Genomic DNA, 24,248 nt, shown 5'->3' with positions numbered 1-24,248 from the left:
AAAAATACGATCATATGCTGATCCATTTTATAAAGTGGGGCTCAGTTATGTGTGGCCTCCATGTGTCTATGTACTGACTCCAGACCACCATGAGTTACTTTTTTCCATTGATCATTCCTATTTTGTTCCACCAAGAAAGAAACAGATTTCAATTGGAATATTTAATTCATTAAGAGCGAAGTGTTCCCTTCATGTCTTTCGAGCTGTGTACATTTAATACAAAACAAGTTTACTTTGGAAAGCAAATGTTCAAAGTTAACAGATGATACAATTTGACTCGGATTAGACCAGTGGTTCTTAACCTGGGTTCGATCGAACCCTAGGGGTTCGGCGGAGGTCAAAACACACCCGACTCATCGTGTAAATACAAACTTCTCCCTATTGGCGTATTACGGATACATCAACAGTTGACTGATTTGCATGTGTGTAATTTGTTGTGAGTTTATGCACTGTGTTAGTTTTGTTGTTTGAACAAGGTGATGTTCATGAACGGTTCATTTTATGCACCAGTAAAAAGACATGGTAACACTTTAGTATGGGGAACATATTCACCATTAATTAGTTGATATTAACATGCAAATTAGTAACATATTGACTCTTAACTAGTCATTATTAAGTACTTATTAATGCCTTATTCGGCATGGCCTTTTTATAACCCTAACCTTCTAACCCTAACCAAATAACTCTAAATTAAGTCTTTATTACTTAGAATATGTTCCCCTAGTGTCCAAATAACTCTAAATTAAGTCTTTGTTACTTAGAATATGTTCCCCATACCAAAGTGTTACCAAAAACATATAACTTTGTCTTGAATTTGAAAAAAAAATTGTTTTATTTTTCACTAAAGAAGGGTTCGGTGAATGCGCATTTGAAACTGGTGGGGTTCGGTACCTCCAACAAGGTTAAGAACCAATGGATTAGACGCTGTACTTTTTTTTAATTCATCACCAACACAGCAGACAGAAAGACAAACATTTGACTTATCAGTTCATATTGTTTCCAAACATGACGAAAGCACAACATCAGACATGTTGATCTCAGCTGGCAGTTGAAATCCAAAATAAATTACACTTTGAATCACATTTTGCAAAAAAGATGAAAGTAATGCCCAATAGCCCCTTAAAGAGGAAGTGCACTTTGGTTGAATGGGAAAATGAAGAATAGCTGCTCATTAATTGGAATGAGAGTAGCTCACAGTTGGCTACAATGTGATGTAAGCTGGCACTTGCGATGTCAAAAGTGATGATTTGTGCCTGAACAAACCACAGAAATGGATAAATCATCTCAATCATGAAATCACCTCCACTACTACGCTGATATTTTGTTCCGTTTAAGCTCCATCTCATAAGATGTCAGCGCAGTCGGAGCGGGACCCTCCGAATTGCAGGACGCCTGGACATGGAGGGGCTCTGCTGAGGCTTTCTTGGCTGCTGCCTCCAGAACTGAAAGAGGGGCCATCGCTACCGCTTCCACCGGGAGGCACTTGGACCGGACGGTGCAGGCGGTGAGCGTCCAGCATCTCCAGCAGCAAGTCGTAAAGTGGCACTTTGTTCTTACATTTCATGCTGTACAGGTGCTCCATGCCTTTGTTACTGCAATGCACAGGTAAGGTTAAGGTCAGTACCTCGCTCGTAGCACCACACTGTTCCTCTAGGGCAGGGGTGTCAAACGTACGGCCCGAGGGCCGGATCAGACCCGCAAACAGGTTTTATCCGGCCCACGGGATGAGTTTGCTAAGTATAAAAATTAACCTGAAATTTTTGAATGAAAAACTGCTGTCCTAAATGTATCCACTAGATGTCGCAATAGCAATTATTTGTATCTTTGTAGATGATGCTACATATGTACACATTAAACCACATGATGTTAGTACATCAGTCGAGGAAAATCATCAAACTACATAAATAACAACCTGTAATTTGATTGTGATCTAATTTTTTTATCTTGATAGATTGAAAATTAACACCAATGAGTTGACTGATCCCCAGGTTGATTGGCAACACTAAATTGGCCCTAGTGTGTGAATGTGAGTGTGAATGTTGTCTGTCTATCTGTGTTGGCCCTGCGATGAGGTGGCGACTTGTCCAGGGTACACCCCACCTTCCGCCCAAATGCAGCTGAAATAGGCTCCAGCACCCTCCGCGACCCCGAACGGGACAAGCGGTAGAAAATGGATGGATGGATGGAGTTGACTGATGAACATTATCACATAATTTGTCCAGAAAATATAAATAAGGACAAATAAAGTATATTTACTATTAACCGCTACAGGTAATTGTAAAAAAACAACAACAACATTATGATTTGTACCAGGGGTGTCAGTCATTTTAGATTGGGGGCCACATGGAGAAAAATGTACTAGCAAGTGGGCCGGACAGGTAAAATGACGGCACGATAACTTAAAAATAAAGACAACTTCAGATTGTGTTCTTTGTTTAAAAAAATAGAACACGCACATTGTTAAACTGTACAAATCATAATGTTGTTGGGGTTGTTTTACAATTACTTGTTGTGGTTAATAGTATATATATACTTTATTTGTCGTTATTTATATTTTCTGAAAAAATTATGTGTTAATTTTCAAACTATCAAGATAAAAAAAATTATATCAAAATCAAATTACATTATGTTATTTATGTAGTTTGATCATTTTCCTCGACTGATTGCGAAATCCAGTGGACACATTTAGAACAGCTGTTTCTTACATTAAAAAATTTCAGGTAAATTTTTATACTTAGCAAACTCATCCAGCGGGCCGGATAAAACCTGTTCGCAGGCCTGATCCGGCCCTCGGGCCGTACGTTTGACACCCCTGATTTGTACAATTTCAGAATGTGCGTGTTCTATTTTTAAACAAAGAAAACAATCTGACGTTGTCTTTATTTTTGAAGTTATCGTGCCGTGATTTTACCAGTCCGGCCCACTTGGGAGTAGATTTTTCTCCATGTGCGCCCCCGATCTAAAAGGAGTTTGACACCCCTGCTCTAGGGCCAATGCGGTATAATGTTTTCTCCGTGTAGGGTTTCACCTCATGTGCCTGATGTGAGACAGTAAGAGGAGCAGCTGGGCCTGGCGCCTGGCCTTCTGCTGCACGGAGCACCCTGATTGGCTGATGTGATGTATGAGGGCGTCGGTGATGGTGTCCAGCATGCCTTGCACAGCCACACTGTCGTGGAGCGGCTCCATCGTACCCGTGCAGAACGCAAACGCGCCTATATAGAGAGAGAGAGACCTTTTTGGAAGCAGCACGTAAGAGCTCGATTGAAAGACAAACATGAATAAAAGTTTTGGGGCGGAGGTTGAATGGCGAGTGCCCACGCAGCAATCACTGCGTTCATCGGGGCACAGCAGCTGAGTCGTCGCAGTCATCATTCTGGTATTTTCACTTTGCCGCTCCGTGGAATAGCTTCATCTGTGGGACCTGCTCGGCCCTGCGTGTGCCGTCTCGTTGCCATGGCAGTGCTTATTGGCCTCGTCAGTGGTACGTACCTTGCCAGGACATCATGTTCAGCGCAACGTCTCGGTAGAGACGCGTGCAGGTGCATCTCAATAAGTAAAGACCGCCATGCAAAATAAATACATGACCCTACAGAATGAAGGACTTTCAATAGTTTTCTTATCAAACTTTTAAAATTAATTAACTTTGTAAGATATTCTAATGTATTGAGAGACCATACCATACCATACCAACTTTATTTATAAAGCCCTTTAAAAACAAGCACAGTTGAAAAACAAAGGGCTGTACACCACAAAGAAATAGAGGCAAAGGACAGACTAAAAAATAACATTTAAAACAGAAATAAAAATACACAATTAAAAAGCAAATATAAATTACCCTAAGAACAGTTTGTTAGATAAAAACAGTTTAAAAGTTAAAGACAGTTCAAAAAGTTAAAAGCTAAAAACAGTTCAAAGTCTCATGCTGGGTTAAAAGCCAGTGAATAAAAATGGGTTTTAAGAAGGGTCTTGAAAATAGCCAAAGAAGGGGCCTGTCTCATATGGAGAGGGAGATCGTTCCAGAGTTTGGGACCCGCAACAGAGAAAGCTCTGTCCCCTCTGAGCTTGCGCTTTGTTTTGGGTACCTCCAGGATCAGCTGATCAGCTGACCTGAGGGACCGGGTGGGGGCATAAAGATGGAGCAGCTCAGAGAGGTAAGGTGGGGCAAGACCACGTAAGGATTTAAAAACGAGTAAGATAATCTTAAAATGGACTCTAAAAGACACAGGCAGCCAGTGGAGGGAGGCTAAAACAGGAGTAATGTGCTCTCTTTTTCTTGTGTTAGTTAAAAGTCGGGCAGCTGCATTTTGGACCAGCTGCAGACGTGAGAGGGAGGACTGACTAATTCCAAAATATAAAGAGTTACAGTAATCCAGCCGAGATGTAGTAAAGGCATGGATTACTGTCTCTAACTGTTGCCTAGAAAGAAGGTTTTTAACCTTGGCCAGCTGACGTAAATAAAAAAAGCTGGCTTTCACCACTGTGCCAATCTGACGGTCCAATTTAAAATCACAGTCAATACGAAAGCCCAGGTTGGTGACCATGGGCTTAACGTGCAAAGCCAAAGGGCCAAAGTCAACAGGGGGGAGCTCACAGGTACCACTAGGTCCAAACACTATTACTTCTGTCTTCTTTTCATTAAAATTTAAGAAGTTTAGGGCCATCCAGGCCTTGATATCCTCAAGACAGGCAAGACGTACCACTCGGCACCTTTGGGCAACAACCATAAAAATAAACAAATAAAATGTCACCTTACCAGAGTTGAGCAAGACGATTGCTTTGAGGCAGACAAACTCCTCAGGCTTGAGTCTGAGCATGCGGAAACGCGAGGCAGTGGCCAGCAGCATGTCAAAGATCTCAGCCATGCCTTCAACACAATCTCCTTCAGCCCTGCACATCACACAAACATAGGAGTAACAAGCCGTTTGCACTATTTTGTCAACTGTCATTTACTAGTCCTCCCTTGGATATTTTGTGCACGACACCAGCCCCTGTGTGCTCATCATGGTCTTCCTTTACTCCTGTCAGCCTACAGGATGTTCAGGTTTTAGTGCCAAGATGAAACGCACATCGAGCCCTGTAGACATTGTTCCTACTCCACTGTTCTTAAATGTTTTTGATGTTGGTCCTTGGGTGGTAAAATTGATAAACCTTTCACTTCAGTCTGGCACGATCCCCAGCTTTTTTTAAACATGCTGTGGTGAATCCCATTCTTAAAAAACCTCATCTTGATCTGGTGGAGCCTATAAATTACTGGTAGTAGCTGAGCAGCTAACCTCATTTTTGGAACAGCATGATTTTTATGATAAATACCAATCTCACTTTAGGTTATTTCACTCCACCGAAACTGCTCTTTTAAATGTTTCCAGTGACGTGATGATAGCCGCTGACTCTGATCGCTACACAGTTTTGGTTTTACTCGATGAGGTGGCGACTTGTCCAGGGGTGTACCCCGCCTTCCGCCCAATTGTAGCTGAGATAGGCTCCAGCGACCCCAAAGGGAATAAGCGGTAGAAAATGGATGGATGGATTTGACATTGCCTTTGATACTGTGGATCACAATATACTGATAGATTGCCTCAAATCTGAGATGGGGTTTTCTGGTGCTGTTCTCCAGTGGTTTACTTATATAAATGGAATAACTTTTAATTTTGCTTGTAATAATGTAATATCCATTGTGTCCAACCTGTCATGTGGTGGGGCCCAGGGTTCTGTTCTGGGGCCTGTTTTATTTTTGTTGTATCTGATGGTAAATGGTAAATGGGTCGTACTTGTATAGCGCTTTTCTACCTTTTTTAAGGAACTCAAAGCGCTTTGACACTATTTTCCACATTCATCCATTCACACACACACATTCACACACTGATGGCGGAAGCTGCCATGCACGGCGCTAACCAGGCCCATCAGGAGCAAGGGTGAAGTGTCTTGCTCAAGGACACAACGGACGTGACTAGGAAGGTGGGGATTGAACCAGTAACCTTCAGTAACTCTCTCAACTTCGCCACGCCGTCCCCCACAATGATGGCGCTTGGGAGGTTGATCAGTAGTGTCAAATGTTTCTTATCATTTCTATGCAGATGATATTGAACTGTTATGCCCCTTCAATGATTCAGAGTTTCACTTTTTATCTGAGTTCTTGGAATGTGTATTCTGTAAAAAAAAACTGGTTGTCCTCAAATTTCCTCCAGATAAATTCTAACAAAACGGAAACTCTTATAATTGCTCCCGATAAAAAGATCCCCCTGATCAAGAACTCCCTTGGTGCTCTGGGTGCATCTGTTAAAAGCAGCCTCAGAAACCTTGGGGTTGTGTTTGACCAGTCCATGTCTTTGGAGGGTCACTGCCGTCAACTGACCAAAAGGTGTTTTTATCACCTCAGAATTATGTCTAAAGTGAGAAATTTGCTGTCAAAAGTGTTCATTTTATCTGGTATTGACTATTGCAATTCGTTCTTCACTCGTTTTAACAAGTCAACGCTAAAGAGACTTCAGACGGTACAAAATGTAGCTGCCAGACTTTTGACCGGTGCACCCAGAACAGCCCATATCACCCCCATTTTATCCAGCCTTCATTGGCTTCCAGTCAAATTCCGCAATTGAGTTCAAGATTTTAGTCCGGACTTTCCTTGCGTTGCATGGTGGGGCCTCTCAGTACATCACTGACTTGTTATTCCCCTACCCTTCAGGGTCTTCAGGCTAGAGTCTTCTATAGATTCCAAAAAATCATTTTAAAACCCAGGGAGACCTGGCATTCCAGGCTATATACCAGACTCTGGAACAATTTGCACCAGTCCCTCCGTTGACACTTTTAAGAAACATTTGAAAACTTCTCTTTTTAGTAAAGCTTTTAGTTAATGCACCTTTTAACTATCAATTTTAATCCACTTTTTATCCTTTATATGATGTTGCCCCTGTTGTTTTACTTCACCTATATTTTGTACAGCGCTTTGTGATTTTATCTGTGAAAAGCGCTTTATAAATACAATTTATTTACTTACTAAAAAGTATATTCCACAGCACAGCAGCAGAAGAAATGTTGGAAAAGAAGTAAGGTGCAAATTGCTCAGTCAGCATTAATATAGCTGATGAGTTCCTTAATTGTAAACAACAGTACTGCAACTGTAACACGCATGACTTTCACACGTTTAGCAACGTTTTCAAGCGCATACAGAGCTAGAAAAGGCTCCAATCCTACTTCAAATGCAGCTACAGTAATGGCTTGTTTATTATGGTAAGTTGCTTCTGGGCCTGACTGTGGTAAATGTATTTAATTATAAATATATTTTCATAAACTGTTTACGTCCTAAATACAGTTTTAATATCCCTCTGCACAAATAACACCACACAATCTTTTACACTTGTTTAATCCAATATAGGAGTATTCTGCCTCTCCTACTTGTGTCAACTCACCCAGACTGACAGTGTGGTTTGTAATTTGTCGTTATTAGCACCCTTTAGTGGTCATGTTAATTGTCCCTAGTTGACAAATACAGTTGTAAACATTCAAGCATCCATTTTGATGACTGATGGTGAAGGCTGCTAAATTCAATCTTCCTCCATCCTTTTTGGTTTGCTCATCAAGAAGCACAATCTGTAAGTTTATTTGTGTATATATTAGGTATGTAAAACATTTTAGTGTTCTTAAGCCTACTATATTTTTCGGACTATAAGGCGCACTAAAAATCCTTTAATTTTCTAAAAAAAATCGACTGTACCTTATAACCTGGTGCGCGTAATAGAGATGCGCGGTTTGCGGACACAACCGCGGAGTCCGCGGATTATCCGCGGATCGGGCGGATGAAATTAAAAAAACTAAGATTTTATCCGCTCGCGGGTCGGGTCGGGCGGATCAATTTTTTTTTTTTTTTTTTTTTTTTGCGGGTGGCAGTTAAACCAATTCGGAAATATATATACATAGTTAAATGTTGTTACCCACATACGAAAAACGAGCAGGCACCTGCTGCATATGCCACAACAGAAGAAGAAAAAAGAAGAGATGGACACTTTTACGGAGCGGAGAAGGGACGCCTCGCCGGGGTCCGGGACCCGAGGCCCCTTCCCCCGAGAGGGCCCCACCGGGAGCCGTAGCTGAGGCGATCCGCGAGAAGGGCCCGACGCACGTCCAGGGTCACTACCGCGCCCACCGCACCGACACCCCGCCTCGTCCGCTTTCGCCGCGGCCGGCGTCACGCGCAGCAGGTAAGCAGCTTACCTGCCCGCCACCCCCGTGGCCGGGGGCTCGTAACATGGGTCACTCCGCGCGCTCCGCCCGCGCAGCTTACCTGCTTGCCACCCCTGTTGCCGGGGGCGCGTAACAGGGGTCACTCCGCGCGTAGTGCGCTCATGAAAGGGGTGGGGCTCACCCTGGTTGATATAGAGAGCAGGACGGTGGCCATGGAAGTTGGAACCCGCTAAGGAGTGTGTAACAACCCACCTGCCGAATCAACTAGCCCTGAAAATGGATGGCGCTGGAGCGTGGGCCCATATACCTGGCCGTCGCCGGCAGCGAGACGCGCTTGGAGGTGCGCTCAGCGCGGCTCCCATATGATTGCGCACTGGTGTGCGTCTGGGTCGTGACAGCGTGGCACACGAATGTCTGTGCATTGGATCAGTCTCCTTTCTTTAACAGGCAAAAGCTTTATAACCTCACCATACCTGCCAACTTTTAAATCAGAAAAACCTAGTAGCCAGGGTCCAAGGGCCGCAGGCCCCGGTAGGTCCAGGACAAAGTCCTGGTGGAGGGTTCAGGGCTTCGCCCCCCGACGCAAAATGACTATTAGCATTCAGACAGGTTAAAATGTTGCTAAAACCATCACTTTTCTATCAGTCACAGTGACTTTTCAAAACAAAAATATTACAGCAAAAATCATATGGGTTGATTGACATGTTTATTCTGTAAGCTAACTTCAATAGTTTGAAATTATTTTGACAGTTAATGCCAGTTATCCTGTCAACCTTTCACAAGACTTCAATTTGTTAATTGAAAGTATAAATAGTATAAACACTTTTTACAGTATGTCGTGCTGTGAAATACAGCCGACAGGATTGCGCATGCATGGTGTAGGAGAACAAAGGACTTCTTTCATTTAAGGTTTGTGATAAACCATCAAACTCATTCGTTAAAAGGACTCTGTAGTAATATAAAGCGAATTTTTCTGGACATTATCATGCAAGAAAAGTTTATTTTTGGGATCGCGATCACCGCGTAATGATTTTTAAAGGTTGCATTACATTATTAACTGTCCCATGTGATCAGCCAGTGCGATTGGAAGTCCATGCTCAATTATTGCCTCCGTAAATAAAACTTCGGCATTTATCACATCCAAAGAATCTGTTTGGGCGACGAAAAACGTTGAAAGTTTTCCACTTGTATCGCTAGCAAAGGCATTAGACTTGTGTTTTTTTGTCCCAACGTGGTCTTTTACATCGCTAATTCCTCCGTGTCCGATCGAAAAATCTTGTCTGCACAAGGTGCAATTCGCGTAGTTTTCACCCTTTTTTTAAATTTTTTTATTAATATTAGATATATAACAACGGGCGGATGGTGGGCGGATGCAGTTCTGATCAAACGTTACATCGGGTGGATGGCGGATGGTTGACGACTTTCTGACGCGGTTGCGGATGAAATAATTGCCTATCCGCGCATCTCTAGCGCGTAATGTACGGATTAATTCAGGTTGTGCTTATTGACCTTGCTACATGGTGTAATGATAAGTGTGACCAGTAGATGGCAGTTACACATAAGAGATACGTGTGCACTGCAAGATGACGTTAGCAAGCAAGCCCAAAACTTTATAAAGACCCCAAAATTACACCAATTAGGAGACATCAACTGGTGTTTTGTTTCGCAATATTATGCAAAACCAACTTTTCTTACCTATTGGTTCCCGCTGAAGTGTATTTGGGACCTGCAGTCCCGAAAATTAGGGACTGCAGGTTCGCGCTGATGCCGTAGTCAATAAGCTCCTTTTTCTCTATCCTCTTGTTGTGGGGCATATATCCTTTGCTGCTGCCATTTCTAATATAAAGTAGCATACAGTTTTCACTTACATCCGTCAGTAGTTTGATATGGAAGCACTAAAAACTACTGGTATAGTGCGTTTACATCATTCACCTACGGAACTTTAGTTATTTTTAGAGAATTGCGGTCGGATGGTTTTTCACGGGACACATTTCCGGTGTTGTTGTTGCACTAGTGATCCACGGATGATGAGATACTGCTCCGTTGTTAGTTTAATCAAAGTTTGATTGTCATTAAAACAATTAGCTCATTCGTTTGACACTCCTCTTTCGACTCCCGTCCTTGCACGCTACACCGATACAACAAATACGATGGGGAGAAGACGCTGTCAAAGTGGAGCCACGTAAATAAGACCGCAATAATAACGCTGCATCCTTAAGAGTCGGTCAAAAAGCAGCATGAAGATGGTCTGTAAAACATAATCAATGCAACATTTTGACCAGAGAAACACCATTACATGTTATGTAGACCAACGGAAGTGTTTTAAATGTAGGACAAAGTCATAATATGACCCCTTTAATGCGCCTTATAATCCAGTGCGCCTTTTGTATGATAATAGACATGAACAGACCCGTGAATTGGCAATGTGCCCTATGGTCTGAAAACTACGGTATTTGACTAGGGAATGTTTAGTTTTGTACCTGTTTGTGAAACTCATGTCTAATGTCAATGGAGCTTTTCTTTGTTTGTAAACATGTAACAAAGAGTATGTATTGCTTTATAGTTTTACACGGCTTCTACTAAAGTGCCTAAAGCCAACTCTTGTCTATGGTGGTTTGTTTGCTCGCTGCATCGCTGTGTATATGAACGCACAGTGAGGGCAGAAGAAGTAGACGTAATAGAAAATAAGCCATATACTTTAGGTCTCGTAAGATCCAAATAACAAGTGCTAAATAGCAAGTGCAAACTATAAAATTGTGTGTACTATTAGTGGCCATGTTGTGTGTGATCCACTAAGACTGCATGTACAATTGATAAGTGCAAAAGTGATGCATACCGCCCTATTTAAATAAAATTGTTGCGTGGGCTATACCAACTGTGCCCATGAAGAAACCGGTCACCGGTCCAACTTGTGCTGTTTCGTTATGTTTTATTATAATGTAAAACACCTTTTTTGGGTGATACAAAAGTGCGATCTGCACAACACCGTCTATTTTTAGCGCTCCGGGAGGGGATAGGTTGATGGACACACTAAATTGGCCCTAGTGTGTGACTGTGAGTGTGAATGTTGTCTGTCTATCCGTTTTGGCCGTGCGATGCGGTGGAGACTTGTCCTGGGTGCCTTCCGCCCAAGTGCTGCTGGGATAGGCAAGAGTATTGCCTCTTTGTATTATACAAACCCCGTTTCCATATGAGTTGGGAAATTGTGTTAGATGTAAATATAAACGGAATACAATGATTTGCAAATCATTTTCAACCCATATTCAATTGAATGCACTACAAAGACAAGATATTTGATGTTCAAACTCATAAACTTTTTTTTGCAAATAATAATTAACTTAGAATTTCATGGCTGCAACACATGCCAAAGTAGTTGGGAAAGGGCATGTTCACCACTGTGTTACATCACCTTTTCTTTTAACAACACTCAGTAAACGTTTGGGAACTGAACACATTTTTTAAGCTTCTTAGGTGGAATTCTTTCCCATTCTTGCTTGATATTCAACTTAAGTTGTTCTACAGTCCGAGGGTCTCCGTTGTGGTATTTTAGGCTTCATAATGCGCCACACATTTTCAATGGGAGACAGGTCTGGACTACAGGCAGGCCAGTCTAGTCCCGGCACTCTTTTACTATGAAGCCACGGGGCTTGGCATTGTCTTGCTGAAATAAGCAGGGGCGTCCATGGTAACGTTGCTTGGATGGCAACATATGTTGCTCCAAAACCTGTATGTACCTTTCAGCCTTAATGGCGCCTTCACAGATGTGTAAGTTACCCATGTCTTGGGCACTAATACACCCCCATACCATCACAGATGCTGGCTTTTCAACTTTGTGCCTATAACAATCCGGATGGTTATTTTCCTCTTTGGTCAACGTCCACAGTTTCCATGAACAATTTGAAATGTGGACTCGTCAGACCACAGAACACTTTTCCACTTTGTATCAGTCCATCTTAGATGAGCTCAGGCCCAGCAAAGCCGACGGCGTTTCTGGGTGTTGTTGATAAACGGTTTTCGCCTTGCATAGGAGAGTTTCAACTTGCACTTACAGATGTAGCGACCAACTGTAGTTACTGACTGTGGGTTTCTGAAGTGTTCCTGAGCCCATGTGGTGATATCCTTTACATACTGATGTTGCTTGTTGATGCAGTACAGCCTGAGGGATCGAAGGTCACGGGCTTAGCTGCTTACGTGCAGTGATTTCTCCAGATTTTCTGAACCCTTTGATGATATTACGGACCGTAGATGCAAAATCCCTAAATTCCTTGCAATAGCTGGTTGAGAAAGGTTTTTCTTAAACTGTTCAACAATTTGCTCACGCATTTGTTGACAAAGTGGTGACCCTCGCCCCATCCTTGTTTGTGAATGACTGAGCATTTCATAGAATCTACTTTTATACCCAATCATGGCACCCACCTGTTCCCAATTTGCCTGTTCACCTGTGGGATGTTCCAAATAAGTGTTTGATGAGCATTCCTCAACTTTATCAGTATTTATTGCCACATTTCCCAACTTCTTTATCACGTTTTGCTGGCATCAAATTCTAAAGTTAATGATTATTTGAAAAAAAAAAAATGTTTATCAGTTTGAACATCAAATATGTTGTCTTTGTAGCATATTCAACTGAATATGGGTTGAAAATGATTTGCAAATCATTGTATTCTGTTTATATTTACATCTAACACAATTTCCCAACTCATATTGAAACAGGGTTTGTACAATCATCCCTTCACTTCATTATTATTGTTTACCAACAAACTGATGGAAAACTTGCTTTGGTGACAAGCTGATATTAAAGTTCACCTACTGTAGAGTTGATTTCAACAAGGGTTACAATGACCACAAAAAAAGTAACGGCTTGCTGCATCAAATACTTAAATATTATTCAGTTAAGGAGAACTGCAGCTACATACAGTAAAATTTGCTCTGTCAAAATTGAAATACATTTAAAAAGATGAAGTCTTTTATTATTTCCAGTATCTTGCGGGCCAGATGTGGCCCCTGGGCCTTGAGTTTGACACCTGTGCCTTAGTAGATCAGGTCCATACTGTACTATCCAGCCATGGTGTCATGGTGTCATCAAGTGGCCAGTACTACTACTGCCAACTATACTACAATCACAAAATGTAAATGGAGCTACAGCTGTGAATGTTTTGGATGGTAATTACAGACTTAACAGTTATGTGCTTTTGCAGACAAAACACCCGGTGACCATAATTGGCTGTGTGGGAAATTAAATAGTTAGTTGGAGCATTTAGAGTAATAATGTTTTGTCATACAAACTTACACTGAAAGAGCCACACTTCACAAAACAATATCATCCATCCATCCATTTTCTACCGCTTGTCCCGTTCGGGGTCGCGGGGGTGCTGGAGCCTGTCTCAGAAAACATGATCAATAGATTGTTAAAGGGGAAATTCACTTTTTGGGGGAATTTTTCTTATCATTCACAATCATTATGAAAGACATGAAGACAGATGTTTTTTGTTTTTTTATTGCATTCTAAATATTAAATAAATGCAATCAAAAGTCCGCCTATAATGGAGCCTATGGTAGTCGCTCTATTCTGCCAATAAAGCTCTTAAAAAACATCCAAACACCTCCATTAAGGTTTTATATACATGATGTAAGTATGTATGTAATGTAGTAAAGGGCACATCTATAGTTACATTGAATATTTACGTATTTTGCTAATTTTAAGCATTCTCGGTGCATTAATTTATAAAACCCATCACACAGTTCTGTTTTTTTAACAACATCACTGATTATTACTGACTGTAAACTTGATGAGAGCCAACAAACATAATAAAACATCACTTAATGTACAATGTCTGCTGTCATTACGATGCTGACTGACAGAATCTTGTTATATTCCCACTTAGATCAAGAATGACAAAATCCTCAGGAAGAATCGGGTGGTGTAACCAAGCATCTTTTCGTGTCGTTCTCACCATTCCCAGGTCTAAATTGGCTGTCAAAGTGTACCAACTTGTCGGGGTATGTCTTCATCCTTCTACTATCCAGGAGAGCGACATCATTTATGATCTACAATATACTTCCACAAGCAAGGAAGCGAAGAAACAGCTGACCACTTGATGTAAACATAGGCACCCAAGCTTGTGATCACAGCGCCGCTATAAATAGTTTGCCTGCGTTAGCACTTATAATAACAATATCACTAACACTTGGTTAATATTCAAGTCGCAAAATGTAAGTGGAGTATTGTTGGCGCTTTTTGGATGGTTATTTATTGGGATTTATGGGCGGAATAGAGGACCTCCTATTGGCTCCGCTGTAAGCAGACTTTTATTTTAAATGGTAAATAGGTTATACTTGGATAACGCTTTTCTACCTTCAAGGTACTCAAAGCACTTTGACACTATTTCCACATTCACCCATTCACACACTGATGCAAGGCCCTAACCACGACCCATCAGGAGCATGGGTGAAGTGTCTTGCACGCCCGCTCCCCCAACCCAGCCACACTGTCCCGTTCCCTTTTACATTTATTTATGATTTAGAATGCTTTTTTTTTTAAATACATAAATTGTCATGTCTTTCATAATGATTGTGAATGATAAGCAAAATTCCAATAAAAGTAATCTCGCATATAATTCACAATCTGTTTTTTTAATGCATTCTAACTAAATAAAAGTCTGCTTACAATGGCGTCAATGGTAACCTTGATGTCATTGTGTCTATTCCGACCATAACACACAATAACCATCCAAATAGTCTATTTACATTTTGTGACCTGAATATTAACCAAGTATCAGGGATATTTTTAGTATAAGCGCTAATGTTACGGACCAAACTTTAGCGACACATTAATCAGAGAGAGGCAACTTCCCTATACTGCTATATTGATGTCATCAGCTGGTGAGCTGCTTTCTAGCTTTTGTGCCTGTGAAAGTTAATTCTAGATTATAAATCATGTCTCTCAACTTGATAGTAAAATGATGTGGACACAAACTGAAAAGTTGGTACACTTTGACAGCCAATTTAGACCCGGTATTGGCAAAAACGACACGAAAAAACGCTTGGTTCCACCCCCACTTTTGATTGCATTCATTTAATAATAATAATAATGGATTATATTTACAGTATATAGTGCTTCTCTAGACACTGCACAGAGAACTGAGAAAACCATCATTCATTCACTGCACATTCACACTCGGTGGTGGTAAGCTACATTTGTAGCCAGAGCTGCCCTGGGATAAACTGACGGAAGCGTGGCTACCAGTTTGCGCCTACGGCCCCTCCGACCACCACCAAAAATTAATTCATCAGTGTGAGTGGCACTGGGGGCAAGGGTGAAGTGTCCTGCCCAAGGACACAACAGCAGTGATTTGGATGGCAAGAGGCGGGGAGTGAACCTGCAACCCTCAAGTTTCTGGCACGGCTGTTCTACCCACCACGCCATGCCGCCCTACTTTGACAGCCAATTTAGACCCGGTAATGGCGAACACGACACGAAAAAACGCTTGGTTCCACCCCCACTTTTGATTGCATTCACTGACTAGTTAGAATGCATAAAAAAGAAAAACATTTGTGCGCTTGTCTTTCATAAGGATTGTAAATCAGTGTTTTTCAACGTTTTCTGAGGCAAGGCACATTTTTTTCATTGAAAAAATCTCGAGGCACACCACCAGCAGAAAACATTAAAAAATTAAACTCAGCAGCCGATACTGACAATAAAAAGTTGTTCTCGCAATTGTTTGATATGAATTCAAACCATAACCAAGCATGCATCACTATAGCTCTTGTCTCAAAGTACTGTCACATCACGCCGTGACTTATTTGGAGTTTTTTGGTGTTTCTCTGTGTAGTGTTTTAGTTCTTGTCTTGCGCTCCTATTTTGTTGTTGATTGTCATGTCATGTACGGATGTACTTTGTGGACGCCGTCTTCTGCTCCACACGCTGTAAGTCTTTACAGCGTGTGTTTCCACCATCACTGATGGTGGAAACTTTACACTAGACTTCAGGCAACGTGGATCCTGTGCCTCTCCTGTCTTCCTCCAGACTCTGGGACCTCGATTTCCAAAGGAAATGCAAAATTTGCATGGTTGGGTGATGGTTTGGGGTGCCATGTCATCTGCTGGTGTCGGTCCACTCTGTTTCCTGAGATCCAGGGTCAACGCAGCCGTCTACCAGCAAGTTTTAGAGCACTTCATGCTTCCTGCTGCTGACCTGCTCTATGGAGATGGAGATTTCAAGTTCCAACAGGACTTGGCGCCTGCACACAGCGCAAAATCTACCCGTGCCTGGTTTACGGACCATGGTATTTCTGTTCTAAATTGGCCCGCCAACTCCCCTGACCTTAGCCCCATAGAAAATCTGTGGGGTATTGTGAAAAGGAAGATGCAGAATGCCAGACCCAAAAACGCAGAAGAGTTGAAGGCCACTATCAGAGCAACCTGGACTCTCATAACACCTGAGCAGTGCCAGAAACTCATCGACTCCATGCCACGCCGCATTAACGCAGTAATTGAGGCAAAAGGAGCTCCAACCAAGTATTGAGTATTGTACATGCTCATATTTTTCATTTTCATACTTTTCAGTTGGCCAACATTTCTAAAAATCCCTTTTTTGTATTAGCCTTAAGTAATATTCTAATTTTGTGACACACGGAATTTTGGATTTTCATTTGTTGCCACTTCAAATCATCAAAATTAAATGAAATAAACATTTGAATGCATCAGTCTGTGTGCAATGAATAAATATAATGTACAAGTTACACCTTTTGAATGCAATTACTGAAATAAATCAAGTTTTTCAAAATATTCTAATTTACTGGCTTTTACCTGTATATACATATATATATATATATATATATATATATATATATATATATATATATATATATATATATATTTGTAAACAACCTAAGGCAAGTTATATGCCAATCATAAGCCACAAATGTCCAGGTTGAAGCTCTGCGCGGCCCAGTTTCCTGCGGGGTAGTCAAGTGAGGGAAGGGCAGACGGTATCACAATGGCCGTGGAGCTGAAGCTGAGGAAATTCATCGACCGTGACCTGCTGCGTTTTAGTCATCACGTCCAATCTGGGAGGACACTTACAGCGCGGCCAGGTTTTTGAGATAATGCGATAATACACGTTTGCGATCAAATGGGACCATCAGGCACATTGCAGGCTAAAAGCATTGTCTGTCTGCCTCGCGCTCAGCCGTCATCCCGTCTTATTTTTTCCTGGTAAAAATGAGGATGTTTACTCAGAGCACAGGAGAGGCTGCATGGAAGGAAATAGCCATCCCTCCCTCCATCTCGATTTCCTTGTCCTCTTAACTCTTAGCCTCCATCGTTATTCATCTTCTATCATTCTGTGCATTGAGGCTTTGATTACATCTGTCTCGCTTGCCAGCGAGGCTCGGTAATGACGGCGAGGTAGGGGTCCTCTCTTCGCTGTGGGGTACGCGTAATTAGTCTTTCACTGTATAACAAGACGTGTTGGGATGGCACAATGGCCGCCAAGGTGCGAAATGGAAAAATCTACAATGCTGATGTGTCACTCTTGAGGTGTGTGTGAGCGAGTAAGAGGAAGATAAAGAGGCTGAGAGAGAGAAGTAGGCCACTGTCCCTCTCTTACCTGTCCAAAATGAGGTCCTGAGCGAAGATGAGCTTGCCGGGACAGTGGATGGACCTCCAGATGAGGCCGATCATCAGCACCTCCAACCAGGAGCTCTCCAGCAGCTGAACCTGGTCGTGCAGAGACAGCTGCAGGAAACCTGAGCACAAAGTCAGCATTTTGAGCACACCTCCAGGTGACACACACACACATGCATGCACATACTTGACGCATTGTATGCGGATGACTCACAACAACAGTTACTTAGCATGCAGACCAAACACAAATAGTGCTGATTAATGAAGGGTGCAGGCGTGATGCAGCATATCAACCACATTACCAGCGTCTGCCTACTCACTGAACACAGAATATGCATGCACTTGTTGCTTTCTGCCTCAACAACATCATGTGCAATGTAGAAGCCTTATCACTAGCCCTCACCTGTCCTTCCTTGTTAGCTGCTAAGTCTCAAATTGGGATTTACTCAGAGAGAGTGCATGTAAAAAGATGATGTGCATGTAAGCTCTGTGGGGGGGCCTCCCTAATGGCCCAACAATCCTGTCAAAGGTGATGACTGCAATTACCGGCACTCTGATAGCTCTGCTTTTCTCTGTGTGCGTTGCAGTGACATTGATTTTTAATTGCATTCAAACCTTACATAACGCTTGTTTATTTACATCTCTGTTTACACCTCTTATGCAAATATTTTTGATTCAATGCTAACAATTGAGCGTTGAATTTCCTTTGCGTACCAAATCAGAATCCAGATTAGAACCTCTGAAATCAGACATCATTCCAGGTTCCTTCTAATTTCCCATAGGACAGGGGTCTGTAAACTCTTTACAGTGGAGGCTGCAGGGGCCATTTTGATATGTGTTTGTTTGTAAACCGGCTAAAACCAACCCTAATTTATAGATTTAGAAAAAGACAGCTTGCATTTCAGCCATATGTTATGTAGGTGACAAAGGGCCTGATTTACTAAGATCCATATACCACGTAAAAACAGTAGTATAATTGTATTTACATGTTCTCCTCTCAATATTGTGGCCGTTTTGATGATCAGCATATATTTTGCATATCAATGAAGACAGCGATGCAAAATGGATTGCACGCCTTTTTCTTCTCACTTAACAGACACAATCCACTTTGCACACGTTTAGTAGATCAGCTTTGTGTGTGCTATCATGTTTGCACATGTTTTAGTACATGCAAACCTATAGTAAATCGGGCCCAAGGAGTATTATCATCATTATTATTATTATTATTAGTATCAACATTTCAACTCCTTCCTCATTTTCCCGCAACATTTTCCTCCCACTTGTCTCTTGTATTTGCAAGACACAAACAAAGAGCTTCTGGCCGCACTTTGGACACCACTGCCGCAAGACATAATGGAAATAGAAATGATCAGCTGCAGGGTCAAACTGTTTTTGTCACACCAATGCAAAAGTAAGTTGAGATAAGAACTTTAATGATACATGTCACCATTTCTAAAGTGTAAAAAGAAACTAAGCGTTGCAAAAACAAAGTACTCTGCAGAACTGAGCTGTTGTGAGGTACGCTGAGGTCTCATGTGCTGTCACTACTGAGCTTTTACTTTGTTTTTGTAGGAATAAAGTTAGCACTTTAATGCACAAGCAATGCATACGACATTCTTTCCAAATAGTTTTCAAGTAGAAGAACTCAAAAACATCAACAGTATCTTTTATTGATTATTGTGTCTTGTTGGTAATCAGCCTGATAGTTTTGACTGATTATTAATTGGCCTTACCAGGAAGCTTCTTGGCCCAAGCGATCATGTGGACCAGCTCCTTGTCAGCCATGCTGGTGAGCAGGGTCATCATGGTGACCTCCGTGTAAGGTCGGCTCAGCTTCTGCCGGCAACACAATATCGGCGGTTCGGCCCCCTGCAACAGGAGTAGCACCTGATGACGCAGAACATAATTAGCATATTTGCAACGATTGTAAACAATAAATCCGTTCATGTGTTTGAAATGAACCTGGTCAGAAGGGATGTCTGTCACTGATGATCTTCCCCCACCAGCACTGCTACCCAGTTTTCTCCCGTCCTGGGGGGACACTTTTCTATGCTCCCCCTCTTTGGCGGTCTTCTCAGCTGTGCCGGTGCGCCGCTTGTCCCGGCGTAAAACACGGCCGCGGTCCTTGCGTACACCTTGTAGAAGACAGTACAAATGCAATACTATAGAAGATACATCAGGCTGTGTCTCATATATGAGAATGCACATTCTCAAGGCGCATGCACACTTCTTGACATGGTCTTGACATAGAATCACACAGCAAATAGTTTAAGGATGCTCTGTGTTCCAGAAGTATGAAAACAAAAATGTGTGTGCGTGCTAATCAGCGCTTGTACTCCTTAAGAGGAAATCATTTCAAGGTTGCATTAAAGTTAGACACATATTTGTGACTTTCACTGTAAGAGCCCCTCTTGAGTGGACATAATATGTCAAAGTCAGGCATTTAGTTTCCTGGTGCTTCAGCCCACCTCCTTTCATCATGCCCACTTCGTAACACTTCCTTAGTCGGCACGCTTGGCAGCTCTTCCTTCGATTCCTGTCAATAGTGCACTGATTGGTTGCAGGGCACACGTAGTCATTGTGGCCTAAAAATGGGGAGGGGAGGGAAAAAAATCTATTACTATGAGGCTCTGATGTTCAGTTCAGATTTAGGTTATTTAGTGTCCAGGAACACTCCATTCCCATTTTAAATGGACTTGCGATGGAGGGAATTAAAAGGTAGCGTCTTTGGCTTGCCATCGCCATGGAGACTACTGGTTTCGCTGCATCAATATGGCGAGGCATGGCGTCACAAACATGACTAAGCCTCACAGAGGAGATGGGGCTTTGTGGTCTGCACTGAGCGAGGCACACACAAAAATGTTACACCAACTGTTGCTAGTTTTTGCTTTTTTTTTGTTTTGCATTGGCGTGGCAGCTGTTTGTTGGTGTCTCTGCTTGGAGTCAAGGAATCACCATCAACTAATTTTACACTTTCTCTATTGGAAAATGAATCATTTTAATCCAATTAATTCATTACTGGGCCATCCTAGAGCCAAGTGCTTTCAATATGTAAACCACTATTAATAGTTAGTTTGTTATTGACAAAGGTGTTTTATATGACAGAAGTGACTCATACATCCTCATTTTTGATTCCAGCGTGATGTCGAGCACAACCAAATTGTCCAATCTGCCCAAAATGTTTTTTCTATTTTCATTTTCCTTTATTTAACCTGGTAAAAAAACTCTTTCGAGGTTAAAATCTCTTTTGCAAGAGTGACCTGGTCAAGAGGGCAGCAAAATAAGGGTTCATAAATACATATAACTTCAACAAGAAGCAGTCACACACGGTTATAAAACGTACAAATTACTTACAACATTAGCATAAAAACATGCAATAGGTAAAAATAAAATGTTTCAATAAAACATGTACAGTGCCCTATAGCAGTGGTCCCCAACCTTTTTGTAACTGCGGACTGGTCAACATACGGGGGGGGGGGGGGGTCATAAAAAATACAATCGTGTGCTTACGGACTGTATCCCTGCAGACAGTATTGATCTATATTGATATATAATGTAGGAACCAGAATATTAATAACAGAAAGAAACAACCCTTTTGTGTAAATGTGTGTGAATGAGTGTAAATGGGGGAGGGAGGTTTTTTGGGTTGGTGCACTAATTGTAAGTGTGTCTTGTGTTTTTTATGTTGATTTAATAAAAAAAATAAAAAATAAAAATAAAATGTTTAATTTTTTTTTTTAATTTCTTGTGCGGCCCGGTACCAATCGATCAACGGACCGGTACCGGGCCGCGACCCGGTGGTTGGGGACCACTGCTCTATAGAACCAGTTTCTCAATCCTTTAAAATGGCCTGAAATTCCCCCAAAGTGATCAGTTCAGGTAGCCTCAGATTATTTTGTAATAATTCATTCCAGGACCTGGAGCAGCAAATCTGAAAGCTTTTTCCCCCAAGACTTGTGTTGGCTCTCGGAACCTACACGCCAAGGGATGTCCTGTGACCACAAACTTTTGGTTGAATTTGCGTGACTCCAAAAGCATGTGATGGTTTTTAGGGAATGACAAATTAAATGGATAAATGAAGGCTCGCAACAAAACTACAGAAGATAATCGTTTTGTGTAGCAGTGTGATGCGTTAAAGGTCAGTCTCAAAACCGACTCCAAGGCTCTCTATAATCCGGTTAAGTCGTAAACGTGCTCAATGTCTGTACATTATTTCCACTATATTCTTTTTACTGTGAGTTGGACTTACGAATATTCATTTTGTTGAAAGTGTTGCTACCTTGGATGCTCCTCTTAAAGAAGGCCTTGCATCCCTCACAGGACCACACCCCATAGTGGTAGCCAGAGGCGTAGTCGCTGCACACGGCACAGAAGCGCGTCTCTTTGGCCATTTCAAACACTCCAGCGGCGGCGGCCTCCGACCCCCCCACAACGTAAGGCTCCGTGCTGGTGCCGCACTGCTCATCACTGGTGGCCTGCTGCTGGCCGGCCGGTTCGCTGGACCTGCTGGGACAGGTGAGAGACTTCCTGATTTACTCGTTTGCTCTGTACCACTTGGACTCATTAAGTCAAAGGGCGTGCGCATTTTATCTGCATTTGTAGCGTAAAAGCTGATAAACTGCACTTTAATTCCACATTGTAATTGCGCACACACGGAAACATGGCTGTGTTGCTTTTACATTTTGTTCCTAGCTCAAGGTTCCTGCTTAATCTGCGGAATTAGACAGCCGAGTAAGCTTAAACCAACCTACAGTGACAATGAGCATGTTTTAGAAGATAAACATATCATTACATAATTAGGATGCACGTGTCACTGCAAGGCTCTCGCTATATTATTTTAACAAGATGACAGAAGGAAACTATTAGTTGTTTTCGATGGACTATCAAGTTGCGTAATCAGCAAACAAAACTGACCAATGGGGGGGGTTGACCTTCTTTCCATCAAAACAACATTAGAAGGCGACAAAGAAATAATAAAACTGACCTGTAGACAGGAGTTGAAGTGGCTTCCAGGTAGTGATGGCTGGGGGGGTGCATGAAGGGACTGAGCCTGGGGCTGGTGGGCACAAAGACGAGAGGACTGGTGGGCCCGCTGCCCAGCGACTGAAGGCTGACGTCCGATGGAGGTCCTTGGGTGTCCATGGGCGCCGAGTAGTAGCCCGGAGTGGGGTGGCTGTAGAGCGGGGTAGGGGTCGGGGTGGCATAGTCATACGTCCCCTCCAGGAAGTCCACTGTTGCGACCCCTCCGGACCCCCGGCTCTCTTCGGGGAACATGCCGCGAAGTGGGGGCGACAGGCGCGGCGGGGTCAGGCTCTCCAGCTCTGGGGCGGCTGGGCGGATCCCGGGTCTCGGCGGAGGTCCACAAGGCTTCCTGCTCTTCGCCGGGCTGTGCCTGAGCAACATCACAGCACAACAGCACTGATAAGCAACATGATTTAGACTTGCTCTCCCCTTGGCGGGGAGGGGGAGTGGGGATGAGTGGCGCTCTCTCTCCTGTTCAGCTGGATCCTCAAACTGTCTCGTGCGGATGTGCTACTCTACCCGTCTTTTTGCTGGGTCTGCCTTGAGCCTTCTCTCATGCAGACCCCCCAACTCTAAATGGAACACCCACCCTCCTTTCCTCTTACGTGTAGGAGGCAGAGAAGGCTCACAAGGAAGACAAAAACAAAGCGAGACAAAATGGAAATGGTGCTTCCCGTACAACTTCACTGCCCTGTCCCACGCCACCATATCGTGTCCTCCTCTTCCTCCACCTTCGTTTTGCACGGACAGTCTGCGCCCGGAATATTCATGCTGCATTTAGCTGACATGACGTACGGGCCCCCGCATTATAAAACACACCTGAGTTGAGTCGAAATCAGATCACAGTGCAAATCGCAGCTTTAAAACAAAACGGCCTAAAAGGCGACTTGCCGCCGCTCACCTCGTCAAACAGGAGTCATCCTCTGTGCCGCTGTGCTTGCCTCGTTTATCCCTCGCACATCCAGCTGGACTCACTGGGCATAGTGGAATCAGGGGAGAGTTGGAAAAAAAAAAAAGATAGCAAAAGAGATAAACAAATTAAAAGATGCAGTCAAATCGATGTAGGCGGTGCGTTTGAGCGCCAGGTCACCATAACACAGCAAACAACGCAGGAGGTCAAATCTCATTTCAACAGCCAGTAATTACACAATCCACTCTGAATGACGGAATAGATGCTTCTTTGAAAGGGATACTGAATATTTGTATTCATCAGCTAATATTGTTATTCAAGTCATAGTAATAACTGAAGAAATGCACTTTTAATCAAAGGAGATAGGGTATGAAATAGGACATTTCAAGGAATTTCAGGGTCTCCAAATTGTGGTCTACAAGACACTTTTGGCTGAAGCTTGTTTTTTAGTGTCCCTTGAAATATGCATCATTAGATATTACACAAACTACAGTGGGACCTTGGCTTTCGTACG

General features: G+C 42.5%; 1 protein-coding gene across 7 annotated transcripts; it reads right to left on the bottom strand.

Annotated features, from left to right (window-relative positions):
- Positions 1-75: 75 nt before the first annotated feature.
- Positions 76-23,795, bottom strand: esr1 (estrogen receptor 1). 7 transcript variants are annotated; one of them, XM_061929716.2, is made up of 10 exons: positions 23,726-23,786; positions 22,787-23,194; positions 22,052-22,308; positions 20,271-20,387; positions 19,765-19,937; positions 19,536-19,689; positions 17,786-17,924; positions 4,754-4,887; positions 3,029-3,212; positions 76-1,592 (listed from the first exon to the last, which is right to left on the bottom strand). In XM_061929716.2, the coding sequence occupies exons 2-10, from the start codon at positions 23,074-23,076 to the stop codon at positions 1,343-1,345; spliced, it is 1,698 nt and encodes a 565-aa protein (XP_061785700.1). In that variant the 5' UTR covers positions 23,077-23,194; positions 23,726-23,786; the 3' UTR covers positions 76-1,342. The 7 variants fall into 7 exon arrangements, with proteins under 7 accessions (XP_061785700.1, XP_061785702.1, XP_061785697.1 ...); XM_061929718.2 differs by having other exon boundaries at positions 19,536-19,937; positions 22,082-22,305; positions 23,726-23,795; XM_061929713.2 differs by lacking the exon at positions 23,726-23,786 and having other exon boundaries at positions 22,787-23,205.
- Between the last annotated feature and the right edge of the window lie 453 nt (positions 23,796-24,248).

This window comes from Nerophis lumbriciformis, linkage group LG34 (assembly GCF_033978685.3).
Source record: "Nerophis lumbriciformis linkage group LG34, RoL_Nlum_v2.1, whole genome shotgun sequence".
NCBI lineage: Eukaryota > Metazoa > Chordata > Actinopteri > Syngnathiformes > Syngnathidae > Nerophis > Nerophis lumbriciformis.
The sequence above is the reverse complement of the archived record's forward strand: the minus strand, read 5'-3'. Positions and strand labels throughout refer to the sequence as shown.

Coding starts and splice junctions, on each gene's coding strand:
- esr1 (XM_061929712.2), bottom strand. CDS start 23,205: ATGTTGCTCAGGCACAGCCCGGCGAAGAGCAGGAAGCCTTGTGGACCT. Junction 19,938..20,270: donor AGTGGGCATGATGAAAGGAG/GTGGGCTGAAGC, acceptor GTCTTCTACAAG/GTGTACGCAAGGACCGCGGC. Junction 3,213..4,753: donor AATCGTCTTGCTCAACTCTG/GTAAGGTGACAT, acceptor CTCTCTATATAG/GCGCGTTTGCGTTCTGCACG.